Here is a 15,686-nt window from a genome sequence, read left to right as displayed (position 1 = left end):
GAACTAAAACTAGAAGTTTCAGAGTGGGCTTCAGTACAAGACTGTTTTCTTGCTGCCTTGTTTAGGTGTCCTTACCTCCAGGGAAACCTTCTATGTGCCCCTGAGACAGATGTACATTCCTCGCTGTATCCTCTTTGGCCCCCAAAATGCTCCCTGGACCCTCAGAAGACACAGGATCAGAGCAGAGCCAGGGCTCTCTGTCTTTCCTCCCCCTAGACCTTCTGGTAGGATCCCCCTGGGAGATAAGGATTCTTGCTTGGTTTCTGAAGAGACCACACTCTTCAACGTCAACGTCAACGGATGGTGTTACTGTTTTTAAGAGCAGGTGGTGTTGTGGTTGCAGCTGAACAAAATATACTTTCTTGTTTCTACAAGTAAATAAATGATTTTTAAGAAATTACAGTCTTCTAATGACTTGTATCATTAGATACAACTCTTGAGTTGTTTACCAGATGTCTCAAGAGATGGAAGCTCCTGCCAAGCAAGATTTCCATGTTGAGCCATGGGTGGCAACAATACAGACCCCACAGCCACCAGTTTGTTTCCTATCGGGTGATAAATCCCCTTGTTCCCAAGCCACATGCTTGCACGTGACTTTGTCTCTTCGGAGATTCCTTCCTCTGCAGAGGTGAAAATTATATCCAAACTGAAGTAATTTTAGCCTCCATCAAATTGCTCATGACTCCCCTGTTTCCGTTTTCTTTGAAACGGGACAGCACATATTTTGGTTTTGTCCCTTAAAAATGTTGAAATAGAATGTTATGAAAAATGCACATTTTCAGAACAATTTAAGCCCTCCCATCAAGCAGTTAAAAAGATGTGATCTATAGAACCACCATCAAAACACTGACAAAACAGCCAAGTCCCAGGATTAGTAAATCCTGAACATTTAACTCATTTTCTATCTGTAGCTGCATACATTTAAACCAAAAGGAGGGGCAATATACTCTTCCTTGCTGCATGAATTTCTTAAGCGTAGCCACGTGAGCAAACAGGCTTTTCTGTGCACGGAGTTCTGTTCAACTTTGTCTAAATCTGGCAGGCTCCCGTGTTGTTAGTTTTAAAGTTATTTGTAAAACTCTTGTGCCTTGATTTATGTGCCTTTCTTGGCTTGTTGTGCTATCCTGGAGCTGAAAGGTTTCAGGGCAAAGCTTTACAATCAGAGCTCGTAAGTCTGATTCATTATTGCGGTGACCCAATGTTTGAAAAGGCACGTTAGTGCATGACAGTGGCTTGCAGCTTCTTCCAGCCTGGTACTAGTGACATAAGCAACGACAGCCATGGCTGAGGTGTTGATTCTCCATGGCTCCAAGGACTTGTTCCAAATCTTTACCTTGCTCTCCAAACCCATCACGCTCCCTGCTGCCGATTCTTGATGTACTTATTGGGAAAGGAAATATCAGTTTGGAACCCACACAGCTTCCTCTCTGGGGAGCATTCAAAGCTTTAACCTCTGCCTCCGGGTTTATGTTTCTGGCTTCAAGTGCGGTCACACCCAGTTGGTGCCCTCTGCGCTTGTCACACCCTAGTAAAGATTTTTTATGTTTATTTGTTTTCTTTTTTAAAGTTTATTTCTTTATTTTTTTGTTAAAGCATCAATTCTTTAAAAAAAAATTTTTTTACTCTTTATTTTTGAGAGAGAGAGAGAAAGACAGAGTGTGAGCGGGGGGAGCGGGGGGGGGGGGGGGACAGAGAGAGAGGGAGACACAGAATCCAAAGCAGGCTCCAGGCTCTGAGCTGTCAGCACAGAGCCTAATGTAGGGCTCAAACTCATGAACCATGAGATCATGACCTGAGCTGAAGTCTAAATCTAGCAGACTCCCATGTTGTTAGTTTTAAAGTTATTTGTAAAACTCTTGTGCCTTGATTTATGTGCCTTTCTTGGCATGATGTGCTATCCTCAACCAACAGAGCCACCTACAGGCGCCCCTTAAAGTTTATTTATTTATTTTAAGAAAGAGAGAGTGCGAGTGGGGGATGGACAGAGAGAAAGAAAAATCCTAAGTAGGCTCTGCACGCGGGGCTTGAACTCCTGAACTGTGAGTTCATGACTTGGGCGGGAAACAACAGTTGGACGCTTAACTGACTATGCCACCCGGGTGCCTTGACAATCTCTTTTCTAAGTCAAGTTTCCAGAGTTTCAAAGCAAACAAGCTGAAGAAACTGGTGACCACAGAGAAGAGTGTCTGACACCAGGCCAATCCTCAGCAAGTTTCTGGTGAATAAATGGATGGATGGATGGATGGATGGATGGATAATAATCCATAACGTGCAGCCCAGAGGTCACCAGATTCGTGTCATCAGTCTGCTCTTCTCCCCTCATTTCCACCCCCCACGTGGCAAGGAAGAGCAGACACTCACACCATGAGGAAGATGCCTCCGGTGTTTGAGATGCAGCCTCGTCTGGTCGGGGTGGCATTCCGGTCATAGCCACACGTGCCACACAGCAAGCCCAGGTAATAAAAAATCATGACGAGTGTCAGCAAACAGCAGACAACCAGGCCACCCAGCCACCTGGTGAAGCAAGCACAATGTTATCATACATAAAAGAGGTGGCCTCACAATAACGCAAAAGCTATCGGACTGGGGCTGGAGCGATCGAGCAATACTTGGCAATCAAATATCTGATTGGCCCGCTGATTCCTCAGAGGGTGACGTTGTAGTGAAAAGATCCCTTCCCACCCCTAGTCCTCCACCCCAGCCAGCAGGAAACCTTAATTTTTAGCTTGGTTTTGAAGAGATCTAGCTCGCTCACTGGTCGGGAGAGACCGTGGCTTCCTTCCCTTGCTTCATTTCTGCGGGGGTCCTAAGCAGGGTCCTTGCTCCATTCTCCAAAGCTACTGATAACAATACCCGTTTAAGACTTGGAAGTTCTGTCAAGTTTCCTGCTGCTGCGAGCGCTTATTGCAACGTTGATGACAACAGGCGGACAGGTCATGATCTGACAACAGATACAGAAATACCGAGCTCTTTTCCTGGGTCTTCCTCTAAAATGCTCTGTGGTTGCGGGAATACTTGGGAGGGGACCTGGCGATCTTTGCTGCACCAGAAACTCTACACGGGGAATGTGCTGCATATCTTAGAATTTATGAGCATCCTAAATCAAGTGCCTGCAGAACGCAAATCTCAATTTCGTAATGGTCCTGCGAGACATTTTAGGATAATGGAGCCTCAATTAGGTCTTACTGGCATTCCCGGAAGGTACAACAACCTTTTCCAGCAGCCGAGGAGCGTTCAAGGGTAGAAATGCTGCCCAACCATTAAAACACTAAAAAATAAAGCGTTTACTTCTGCGACAAAAGCTGCCTCTGAAGCTTTTCATTAAATTAAGAGCAATCTCACTAATTGTAACGGCCACCTGCACCCTTTCTGTGCTATTTTGTTCCAGATACTGGGGATGCCAAATTAAACAAGCCATGGGACCTGGCCTCAGAAATCTTTTACAGTGAATGCATACTTCATCTGCTTAGTTAGATTTCCTTTAAAAGTAACCTTCTAGTCTCAGGGCAATGGGAGTGGACGTGTAGATAGTAGTTGTATCATTCTTTCCATTTGTGAAACTCTAACCTCTTAAGAGATTGTGAATTCATTGAGAAACGGTCTGTCTTTTTTTTTTTAAGTTCATTTATTTATTTTTGAGAGAATCAGAGACAGCATGAGTGGGGGAAGGGCAGAGAGAGAGGGAGAGAGAGAGAATCCCAAGTAGGCTCCGTGCTGCCAGCACAGAGTTGACGTGGGGCTTGAACTCATGAAACCATGAGATCATGAGCTGAGCTGAAACCAAGAGTTGGACCCTTAACTGACTGAGCCACCAGGGCGCCCCAGAGAAAGTGTCTGCCTTACATTTGCCCTGATACCTGCTGGAGTGTCCCAGCCACACCGTAGGAAAATGGCTTACTAATTACAGGGCAATAATTAAGAGTATAGTCAGATGGGGCTTGAAAACCCACCTCTGCCACACTGTTGTTGGCCTTTTGTAGGTCATTCTACTCCCCCGAGCCTCAATTTCCTTGTCTATGAAACAAGATTACAAATAGAACACAACCCTGGAGTTTTTTTCTTCTCTTTTCTTTTCTTTCTTTTTTTTTTTTTTTTTTTTTTTTTTTTTTTTTTTTTAGTATTAAATGAGAAGTCACACGTATAGCACTTGAAGGGCACATTGTAACTGTTCCTGAAATGCTAGCAGTTATTATTTTATTATTTATTATTATTTTATTATTTACCTTGAGTTCTTGCATAATAAATAACCAAGCAGGACTGGAACTCTCTGGAATCTCCATGAGTTTGGACACTTTGGACAAAGTGGTAGGGCGTGGGGCTGAGTGTTTCAGAGAGGACAGCACATCTTATATCTCACATGGTCGTCGAATAACTCAAGTCTGCAAGCCTATTGTTCCCTGAGATGTCCACTGTCATCTCCAGGGCCCAGACCCCATCACTAACATTGTCTAATGGGGCAATCAACAGCTGGGGTCTAGAGCTGCTTGTCTGAGGTCTCCAGCAAGTTCCTTATTTCAAGGATGTTTTTCTGTAAGAACCAACCTCTGTGTGTTTATTTTATAAGCCAACGAAAAGAAGAATATTGTCCAAATGCCCTCCTTAATTACTTTAAGGCTTTAAAATCCTTTTCCATGTGTTAGATAATTGTAACTAAGATTATAGAAGCCATTAATGACATAAAAATTGCAAAGCATTGACCACTTGGCTCAAGAACTTACAGTCTCCAATTAAAAAAACATACATAATACTCCATGATTTTGCATGCCATCCTTGTGCAGGGATGCTAATCTTCCCCGTATAGTTCCAATTTTAGTATATGTGCTGCCAGAGTGAGCACTCCAACTTTTTAAATAAACATAAACTAGGATTAACACATATCCGGTTATGGCTTCTTTGTACAATTTTCTCCCACAAGATGATCCTGCTTATCATGTCAGATTTCTACCCTGTTCTAGAGCAAGGCTCACTCTCTAGTTTGCTAGCTCAAGAGGGGGCACTCACCTGTACGAATCATACTCTTCCAACGTGGGTAAATTGCGGTGGATGTAAGTTTCAGTGTCATTAATGTAACCCATGAAATTCGACAGCTGATCCTGAATAGGAATCTGTTCGCCTATACTTTCAATATCTGAACCAATGGAATTCAAGGTACTTTTGACATCTGAAAACAAAGATACCCAGGTTACGCATTTTCAAACCCAGGGGAAACAGACACTTTGTTTTGGAGCCAAAATGAAAAGCTTCAACCACTTTTAGTTTTCCCCATGTTATGTATGTGGTTAAAACATGAAAAGGTTCTACAACAAGCACGAATGTAGCCAAGACCATCAGAAAGCAATTACTCAACAAAACAGCAAGCTATGAGCGCTGACTTTAATGATATGGTGCTGAATTCAAGCCAGAGTTTTCTTCTGTTACTTACTTCACTAAAAAATAAAATGAATCTGATGATTAAAACTTATGGCGTGCCTACCATGGGCCACGCACTTTTATATAAATGTTAACTAATTTATTCCACTGAAATAGATATTCTTATTCCCATTTTACCAACAGTGACCCTGAGGCCCATAGAGGTTAAATTACTTGCCCATAGGTCTTTTTTTTTTTTTCCAGAAAGCACTAGAAATGAAATTTAACCTTGGGTTCGTCTAACTCCAAAACTTCTGTTCAGTGATTTTGGAAAAAATAATTTAATAAGAAATAGCATTCAGGAATGCAGTAATTCGCCAGGACCAATTTTTTGAAAAAGTGACCCCAGGGGATTTTTTTCTTAAAATTTTATTTGACTCATACAAATTGAGACTTGTTAAAGTACATCTGTGTATCTCATATGCAGAGAGCAATTTATTCCCAGTGGTCAAAGAGTTTCTATTAATATCTACCCTAACCTTTCTGAGAGAAGGTAAGTTCCAATTTTTGAAAAGTGTTTGTCCCTTGTGACAGGTCCTGGGATCAAAGATACTCAGGACACGGGTGTCACTTCATTTAATGCTCACCCAGGTCTGAAGCTAGTGTTATCTCAACGTGTGATTTTCGACACGGATGTACTAAGAACATGCTAATCAGTTAAATATCCACCGGTCCTGGAAAGGAGATAAACTTCTTTGCAGCAGCAAAGGCAAGGTTAGCTGTTCTCACGGTGTGAGCCCAGGGCTCCTGGTGAACTTTGGGTACCGGGTAGCATGACCCATGATGGAGTTACATAAAAGGGTGGGAATCTTTTTCAAAGTGTGCTGTTCACACAGATACGTTGAGACAGAGCTACTAGGAGGAGGCCGTTATCCACAGTGGCTCGGTTCTCCTCCAAATGGATTGTGCACCCAAAGGCCTCAAGATCCTCAACAAGGTGACTCGGTGGGTCTCGTACTTAACTCTGGGATTTCTGGGAGTTTGTAGAGATGTGGTCTGCAGATTCCTCCTCTGAACACTTCCCGAAACTCAGAATGGGGTTCCTTCTGCTTCTCAGGCTGTCCTGCCCTCCCACACAACATGGCTCCCTGGCTTTGCCAGCTTGGGTGACTCGGTATGTGGCTGGCGTCCTCTCTCACTGAATGCTTCCCTCGGACCTCAGTTTTGATGTTGCTTCCTCCAGGAAGCCTTCTGCTACCCTCTCCCACCTTGGATCTCTTGCACGTATCCCGTCATGTTACCAGAGTGTGATAACTGGCATCTGTATACATGCCCTGCTGAGCGGTAGGCGGGGCTCACGCTTTATTGGTCTCCCATTCCCAGAGCCCAGCAGAGCCTGGCACACAGTAGGCACTCAAAATAGGTGTGCAGGGTGGGACCGGATGATCAAAACGTGGGAGCTAAGGGTTTTTATTCGTTTTGGAAGGGTATGAATCTAAGCAATTAATATTCAGGCTGATGGAGTGATATTCTCCCAGACCCGGGAAAACTCTGGCTTGTGTTAGGGCAATGACACCATGTGTGATGGGCCTCGCTCACACATACTGCACACCTCGCTTTGCCAGACTTACAAGGGAGGGCTGCATGTATTGGCAGAAGAGGTCCAGAAAGGGGGAACAGAAAAAGTAAACACAGAAATTAGTAAGCAGGTGGCTATTAGATGTACAGCATGTGTTAGCCTTCAGACGCTAGCACAGGAAAGCGTGAACTTTGTCTTTAGTATCAGTATTTTCAAGTCGAATCTTAGATTAAACAAAAAGGAACCCACAAAACATCTAAAGCATTATGTAATAGGATAAAGTACTTTTTACCCAAAGTCTTAATGGGTTGAAAGAACACTATTGGGGGGAAAATCAAGTACTTCTAGCACAACATCTTAAAATCACTTGGTCAACAGATAAAAAGAAGCACAGAGAAGATGATTTAAAAGAAGATCTTACGTAGCTTCAGAGATTTCTTCTTTAAGCAAAGAACCCACATTTATTGCCATTACTGCCCCCAAAACTACTTATACTGCACTGTTTCTCTGTACCTTCACCCCAAATACCATGACCTGAATACAACATACTTCAATCATTTAAGGCTAGCAGAATTCTCTCAATATCAGTTGTCTTTCCAAAATCGTAAACAACCTTACGAGCCTAAAACACATTTATAGCAGCATCAGAAGGCAGATGTACATCTTCCTAAAAAGACAAAATCAATCCTTAAACATAGTAATTCTGGAAAAAAAATTGATTTTATGTTCTTTTAGAACATATAATACTCTACAGTTTTTCCCTAGTGAAACCAGTCAAAATGTGACTTTCCAAACAATAGCTGTCTTTAGCGCTGACAGTTCACGATGAGGGCTCATCATTACAGTGTGGTCCTCAACCTTGCAGCCTCTGGCCAGCAGGACCATGTTAATCAGCGTTCAATAGGGTTATTATTTCTTAAGATCAAAATTGTGGTGTGAAAGTGGCACAATTAAAAAGCTCTGATTCTCATTTACTTTTCAAGATCAGTGAGAGGACTTTTTTAAGAGAGAAAAATAATACAGTTCTTAACAATACATTTTTTTTGCCCTGATCATCCGTTTCTTAACAGAGAGAAAAAAAAAAAAAAGGACTTCAAACTCTGACTCACCTGATATGATGTCTGTGGTTTGATTTTTCACCATCTCAGGAATATCATTAAAGGATTTATAGCCCTAGAAAATAATTCAAAGTAGATTGATGGACATAGTGAATGGGAGGGCAGTTAACGAGTACCCATTTTCTAGCTTAGTTTGAAGTAGAGAAGAAAACTAAAAATGAAATAGTCATCTTAAGGAGGAAATGATCACTATATGGTCATTAAAAGACTACAAAAAAGTTCCCTTTTAAAGAAGATTTTCTTTAAATTGTATCCACTGAAGTTCCCATGAAAAGTTTGTTACTTAAAAAAATTTGTTTAGGGGCGCCTAGATGGCTCAGTCGGTTGAGCGTCTGACTTCAGCTCAGGTCATGATCTCACAGTCCGTGAGTTCAAGCCCCGTGTGGGGCTCTGTGCTGACAGCTCAGAGCCTGGAGTCTGCTTCAGATTCTGTGTCTCCCTCTCTCTCTCTGCCCCTCCCCTGCTCATGCTGTCTCTCTATATCTCAAAAATAAATAAAAACATTAAAAAAAATTTAAAAAAAATTTTAATGTTTATTTATTTTTGAGAGAGAGAGAAAGACAGAGACAGAGCATGGGCAGGGGAGGGGCAGAGAGAGAGGGAGACACAGAATCTGAAGCAGGCTCCAGGCTCTAAGCTGTCAGCATAGAGACCGATGTGGGGCTCGAACTCACATGTGAGATCATGACCTGAGCTAAAGTTGGACGCCCAGCTGACTGAGCCAGCCCGGTGCCCCAAAAGTTTTTTACTTTTAAGCTTTTAACTTATCTATATCAGCGTTTCTCAATGGGGGGAAATTTTGTCCTCCAGGGGACATATGGCAATGTCTGGAGACATTCTGGTTATCACAGCTGTGGCACTGTGTGAGGAGGGTCCCCTACCACGCACAGGACAGCCCCATAACACAGAATTATCCAGCCCCAAGTGTTAATAGTGCTGAGGTTAAGAAACACCTGATCTGTACAGCGTACCATGTGCAGATATAACGTGAATTTCCAGAACTGGAATCGTAATTTCCAATGCAATCACAAAGCAAAACTAGAGATCTCGTCTTACAGAAAACAATAATACCCCAAAACACAGCTTATAGAGAATATGAATTATAGTGAGGCTCCAGTGAAAACAAGCACAGCAATGCCAAGCTCTGTCATTTTGGGGCTAAATCTGTGACAGGAAGAGGTCATTACTTCCCTCCAAGCAGCTCAACTAAATATACAGCTTTGCCTCTGGAAGAGGTTTAATTTGTGTTTCTTTACTGTCTGCTGGTGTATTTAGCCAACTGCTAGGGAATACGGTATCGATTACAACTTATCATGGACTGAATGTCTGTGTCCACCTCCCCCGACAGCATCGTATGTTGAAATCCTAACCCCCCCCCACGTAAGTAATGGTATTAGGGGGTGGGGCTTTGGGGAGGTGATTCAATCATGTGGATGAAGCCCCGTGCATGGGATTAGTGCCTTTATAAAAGGGACCTCAGACAGCTGTCTTCACCACATGAAGATGCAATGAGAAAACAGCCGTCTGCAACCTGGAAGGGTCTCTCACCAGAACTCGATCATGCCGGCCCCCTGATCTTGGACATCTAGCTGCCAGAACTGTGAGAAATAAATTTCTCTTGTTTAGAAGCCAACCAGCCTATGATATTCTCTTACAGCAGTCCAGCGTAAGTGACACACTTTATAAGATTTATGGTGCCAGCAAGTTTCCAGTTTAGTCTAGAAACACGAATGCCGTAAGAAGAACATCTACCACTTCTGTTTCCTCGACGGTGACTAAGTTCGTAGCCTGTTTGGATTACTGTCCACCTGACCTCCTACATTTATCTGCAGTTGGACTTGTGGAGGCCCCCCACTGTAAGAGGTTTTACGGCCAGAGAGGGCCTTACAGATCTCCTGGTTCAATTCCCTCATTTAACAAATGAGGGGACACCAGGACAAATGACCAAGAGTTTTTAATGACTTGTTTAAGGGGACACTTAACTTTGTCAGTAGATGAGTATTTAACAGATACCTGATGATCTTTTTATACCCCCTGCTAAAAGCCATAGAGGCAAGAATGAAACTGTTCTCTCCCTTTCCTGCAGGCCCCAGCACTCTTGTTGAATCATAATCTACAATCTATTGTGCGCTCAATATATAGGTTGAATAAATAGCAATAATTGATAGGCTACCAGGGAAATGATGATGCCCTAGACCAACGTGGTCCCTGCCATTTTCAGGGTTTACACTCCAGTGGGACAATAGAAACATTAAAGCAATAATCACAGTCAGGAGGATATTAACAGAGAATATCTGCTGTACTGTAGGAACGTATTAAAAAGGGTTTGACTTGGTCAAGATGCGCAGGAAAGGTCTCATTAAGAAAGTGATACCGAGGGGTGCCTGGGTGGCTCAGTTTGTTAAGTGCCCGTCCGACTTGGACTCAGGTCACGATCTCATGGTTCAGGAATTGGAGCCCCGGGTTGGGCTCTGTGCGGACAGTTCAGAGCCTGGAGCCTGCTTTGGATTCTGTGTCTCCCTCTTTCTCTACCCCTCCCCCACTCGCACTCTGTCTCTTGCTTTCTCAAAAATAAATAAACATTAAAAACATAATAAAAGAAAGAAAGAGATACTGAATGCTTTAAGTAGTTAGTATTTAGTAGCATAAGTAGTTCGGTGAAGGAGAGGGAGAAAGGAGAGAATGGTGGGCATAGCTCACAGCATGTGCAACTGTGCAGAAGGGGGAGGAGAAAAAGCAAGGGGAGTGACTCCCGGCACAGTGGGAGGGACCTTGCCTCAGAGTCAGTATGGGGTTCAGCACCACCCCTAGCAAATTCTGAATCCCAGGAAGGCGAGATCAGGTTTTGCTTTCTACCTCCAGCATGGTGCTGTGCACACAACAGACGCTTAATCCCAATTTCTCGAAGTGAAATGAGCAAAATTATCTGGAAGATAACAGTTATGTCCTTCTTGGCAAACCCCTTTCCAAATTTTCACTGCTTTTTTGCGGTTACGTATTTTCTTATGTACTTGTCTACTCTTTAAAGTGATGTAAAATAAACTACAGTATAAACTACTGTATGTTTTTCCCCCCAAAATACGTACCTGTTGAACCAGGCTGGACAAATTTGTTTGAAGAATATCATTAATCTTATCAATTGGCTTATCCAAAGATGGGAGCTGAAATTTGTAAAACAAAACATAAGGCAAAGTGGTTACTCCCGACATTATTTGTCATAAAAAGGGAGTCATCTTATATCCAAAGTCTCTATAGTCTCTTAAGAGACTTAAGTCTCTTAAGTCCCAAAATCTCTATATTTAACTTGCTTTTGAACAATAGAATATTTATTGGGGGGGGGGGGATACATTTAGCTCAGGGTGGCTTCTACAAGCATCAAGTTTTAGATGTTTGGTGGGTTTCTGTTGCAGTTAGCTCAAAATGCAGGAAAGAAATTTAACACAGAGCGAATGTGGATGACCTCACAATTTCAGGTACCGAATACTGTTGAACAAAGTCGTAAATAATACGGGCAATAGTTATACTGGTGAGTGGTCTGGAATGAAGTTTCCATTATAGCATCATACCTGGGTTTAAAGTGTTCTGTCTCTTGCCAACACTGAGACAAACATCATGGACCTTCTGACACGATGTACCAAGAAGGACACAATATCACTCTTGTGATACCCCCGGGGAAACATGCATACCTCAAATCTAATTACGGGGGAACACCAGATAAACTTAAATCATGGGTCCTTCCATAAAATAAACGGCCTGTGGTCTTCAAAAATGTCAATGTTAAAAAAGAAGAAGATAGGCTGGGGACTGTCCAAGATTGAAGGGCCTAAACAGACATGACAAGTAAAGACCAGGTATGACTCTGGACCGGTGTCTAGACTGGAGAAAGAAAAACAGCTGTCAGTTTTTTTAAAACATCCACAAAATTTGAATATAAACCATGGACTAGTCAGGAGCCTTGGGTCAGCATTACATGTCCTAATTTTGATAACTGTCCAAAAGGTCGTGTACGTTTAGGAAATGCACGGAAATAGTTAGGGGTAAAAGGACATATTGTCCACAACTTATCGCCAGATGATTGAGAAAAACACAACATGCATCATACTTTATATGTATACATGATAATGAGTAGACGGTAAATACACAAGTGGAGAAACAAAGAAAATATAAGGAAGCAAATGAAGCAAAATGGTGGCAATTGGCAAGTCAGAGTAAAGGGTGAAGAAGTTCCTCTTACCATCCTTGCAAATTTTCTGCATGTTTAAAAAGACAACAGAATAAAAAGTTACCTCCCTCCCCAAAAGACTTGAGTTCAAACAATTTCAATGCAAGTGAAAATCCTAGTCTCTGAAAAGCTATTCAATGGTGACCACAGTGATGGTGGTAGATGTGTAGACACAGAGGCTGAAGATGAAGAGTCTGCGTAGTACTGGCCCATGAAATAGGAAGGTGAGAAGAGTAGATTTTATATATTAAAATATTATTTTAGAAAAAATGTGGCATGTATATACCGCTATCTCGATAAATTAAAAATCATGAGTAGATGTGATTCTTATATCTGTATCTTGGGACTTTATATTTTCAAGATGCTCCAAATTCTTTTTTTCTCCCTAATTTTCTCTTTGGAATAGGAGAATTACTTCTATTTAGATATAAATGGTTCATGTAGGAGGCATGCCCTTTGAAAATATATTTTAATTTTTAGAGGTCTACAAAAACACATGCTTCTTTCTTTCTTTCTTTCTTTCTTTCTTTCTTTCTTTCTTTCTTTTAATGCTTATTTATTTTTGAGAGAGAAAGAGAGAGAGAGAGAGAGAGACAGAGCGGGAGCAGGAGAGGGGCAGAGAGAGAGGGAGACACAGAATCCAAAGCAGGCTCTAGGCTCTGAGCTGTCAGCACAGAGCCTGATGTGGGGCATGAACCCACAAGCTGCGAGATCATGACCTGAGTCGAAGTCGGATGCCTAACCGACTGAGCCACCCAGGCGCCCCTCTTTATTCCTTTTAAAGCTGAATTCATTCTGGTAGCTTCCATCAAATCTATTGCAGAGAACACTTAAAAGGGGTTTCCCATTATCCTTTCTTTCCTGCTGCAGCCATGCCCATGTGGCGATCAGATAACCAGAAAAGGCTGACAGACACCCAGGCCACTGTCCACTGGACAGGTGTACCCACATTGAGTCCTGCACGGTTGTCCCAATAACACTGCTCCGTAGCAGAGTCACCTCCTCACCTGATCCATGTTGGTATTGTCATCCAGTTGGCTTAGAGATGTTCTGATGTTGTTACAAGTGGTAGCCACTGGAGGTGCAGAGCACATGGGGTCATTGAGTGATTGTTCCAGGTCCCTTTTAACGTCACTGAGGCTGGTGTTCAGTTGTGCGCTTGACTTTTTCAGCTCCTTTAAGGTATTGTTCACATTCAATAGGGCTTCTTTGGTCTCTTTGATTGCTGTAGGAACACACCTTGCTTTAGAACAGAGGCACCCACTAGGCTGCCAATGGCAAAATTCCTTCTCATCTACCAAGTACCCTAAAGGAACTTGAGGCGAACTTCTAGATGACACTGGAAGGCAACCAGAGGAGCCTAAGAGAGGAATATAGGGACATGCTTGGCTTCCTCAGCCAGCAACTCCAACCAGCTCAGCTTTCCCGCTTGCACGCTTTTCAGACAAAAAGACAGAGCAAGAACCAACTCAGGGACACAACAGGGCATGTAGGTGTAGCATTAAGTGGTCTGCACAGGAGCAGTAACGGCAGGAAAAGGGGCTGTAGCCCCAACAAGCTGGCATCTTCAGCCCCGAGCAGTTTTAACGCACATAAACACTGATCACGCCCGGACCTAGCTTTGCTAGGAATATTCAAATAGCTGGAATCAAACACAGAGCAACAGTTCAAGAACGTGGTTTTGGATTCAGGCGGGTGTAGGTGCAGATCCCAGCTTTGCTATTTTCTGGCCACCGGAAACTGAATCCTGAATGTTCTTTAGCAATCTCCTCATCTGAAAATGGTGAAACCACCACCACAGTCATCATGAAAGGCGGGGGTCAGATCGATCAGAAGGAGCTCCTCCATGGCAGTGAGTCCATGGGTTCTATGTGGGCAGCCTCACAGCCTAGGACACGTGCTTGCATTAGGAAATCCTTGATAACTGTTTGCTATCCTGGTTTTTCTGAGCTGTGGAGCTCTGTATTCATGGCCATGCAAAAGAGTATGGCAAAACACACTGCACATCACACAACACATACCTCACATTTTAATGTGGTTTACCCCTCATAGTCCTTTCCATTTAGAGGTAAGGTAAATTTTTAAGGCAAGAAATAAACAATAACCTAAAATGATGGATAGTAAAATAAATTCATGGTCCAGAATGTGTGTGTCCATTGAAATGAGGTCTATAGACATTCTGGGTTATGGGCACTATTCTGTCAGACCCGAGAAAGACTCAGAGGTAATAAGTATACATTTTTCCCCAAAGGCTTCGAAGCATTTTATGTCCATAAAATATCTACTGGATCCGGGAGTCATTCCAGACCTAGCAAGACCACGTATATTATGCATCTGAAGTCATTGGAAAGATATTTCAGATTCTCAATTTGGGTTAATTAGCATTTTACCAGCTCATAGCACATTTCCTTTGTAGGTCCTGATCTGAAGCTCAAATAAGATTTACACAAATCAATATGCATGTTTCTGCTCTCTGCAAAGCCACTAAACACGGAAAGCTGCAAAGAATTTTAAGCAAAAAAATTGTCAAAGCATCGCTTCTCAGCCTTTTGGCTAAGATCCAGTGTAGTATCTGTTCTTAGTAGCTTCGTATCAGATATGTCCTCTGTCCGAGGGTAATAGATTAAATGGATTTTTAGAGCAGGGAGATTGAAGAAGGGTTTCCTCTGTCTACTCCATACATTGACCTGGTCCTGCATTACCTCCAGGAGAGTGACCCCTCAAGGACAAAAATATATTGTCAAAGCAGTTTATTAAGCATACTTTTAAAAGCTCTGGCAACACCAGAAGCTGAACTGTAATTTACTCAGGCTGTCTTAAAGACAAATAAAACTTTAACCCTATTGCAGGAAGCACTGAAGAGAAAAATAAAATCCGCTTTAATTGCCTTTAATCCAAAGAGAATTCTAATTCAAACATTGAAGATTGGGCAAATGATGGGCCACAAGTAAAGGTACATGCCAAGCACATTACATCATTCGTATATTTTTGCACAGAATTTACCATCATAATTTTGGAGCTGGAGATCTTGGAAGACCAATTTTCCAAATGCCTGGCATCATCCCGTGGCCACAGCACACTCAAACTCCAGATTCCTAACTCCTCTCCCAAAGTTACTCTGTGCTGTCTTCCCGTGGACGGCACAGAAACACCCTACATCTTAACACTCTCAAATGTACCCAAATACCATCTAGTGCAGACCAGGCAACACAGGCTTCATAGGCAGACCCGCATCTGAATCCCAGTCCACCATTTCCCAGGTACCTGGTCTTGGACAAGTTACATCATCTCTGAGCCTTACTGTCTTGAATTGGTAAAATGGAGGTGACTATACCCATTGCACAGAGCTCTTGGGAGCACTAAAAGGATTTAGGAAAAGTACCTGCTATGTGGCAGGCCCTTCACACTCAAAAGGTTT

General features: G+C 42.6%; 1 protein-coding gene and 2 non-coding genes across 16 annotated transcripts in view; 1 reads left to right on the top strand and 2 right to left on the bottom strand.

Moving 5' to 3' along the window:
* PROM1 (prominin 1) overlaps positions 1–15,686 on the bottom strand; it is a 111,059-nt gene that overhangs the window by 23,614 nt on the left and 71,759 nt on the right. For 11 of the 14 annotated variants that reach the window (XR_006711557.1, XR_006711556.1, XM_045474474.1 and 8 more), the window contains 6 exons: positions 13,276–13,493; positions 11,133–11,207; positions 8,038–8,101; positions 6,981–6,989; positions 5,002–5,161; positions 2,362–2,514 (listed from right to left, as the gene is read on the bottom strand). Coding sequence is in view for 12 of the 14 variants with exons in the window: in XM_045474474.1 (XP_045330430.1) it covers positions 2,362–2,514; positions 5,002–5,161; positions 6,981–6,989; positions 8,038–8,101; positions 11,133–11,207; positions 13,276–13,493 (679 nt within the window). In the remaining 2 variants the exon portion in view is untranslated. The remainder of the gene's footprint in view (positions 1–2,361; positions 2,515–5,001; positions 5,162–6,980; positions 6,990–8,037; positions 8,102–11,132; positions 11,208–13,275; positions 13,494–15,686) is intronic. The other 3 variants (XM_045474471.1, XM_045474475.1, XM_045474479.1) reach the window with 1 other exon arrangement.
* On the bottom strand, positions 4,734–4,837 carry LOC123596565. Its single transcript, XR_006711740.1, has one exon. It is a non-coding gene; the product is annotated as a U6 spliceosomal RNA (small nuclear RNA).
* LOC123596644 lies at positions 14,802–14,991 on the top strand. Its single transcript, XR_006711798.1, has one exon. It is a non-coding gene; the product is annotated as a U2 spliceosomal RNA (small nuclear RNA).

This window comes from Leopardus geoffroyi, chromosome B1 (assembly GCF_018350155.1).
Source record: "Leopardus geoffroyi isolate Oge1 chromosome B1, O.geoffroyi_Oge1_pat1.0, whole genome shotgun sequence".
In the NCBI taxonomy this organism is placed as follows: Eukaryota; Metazoa; Chordata; class Mammalia; order Carnivora; family Felidae; genus Leopardus; species Leopardus geoffroyi.
Note: the sequence above shows the minus strand (reverse complement) of the source record. Positions and strands in the feature narration are given on the sequence as shown.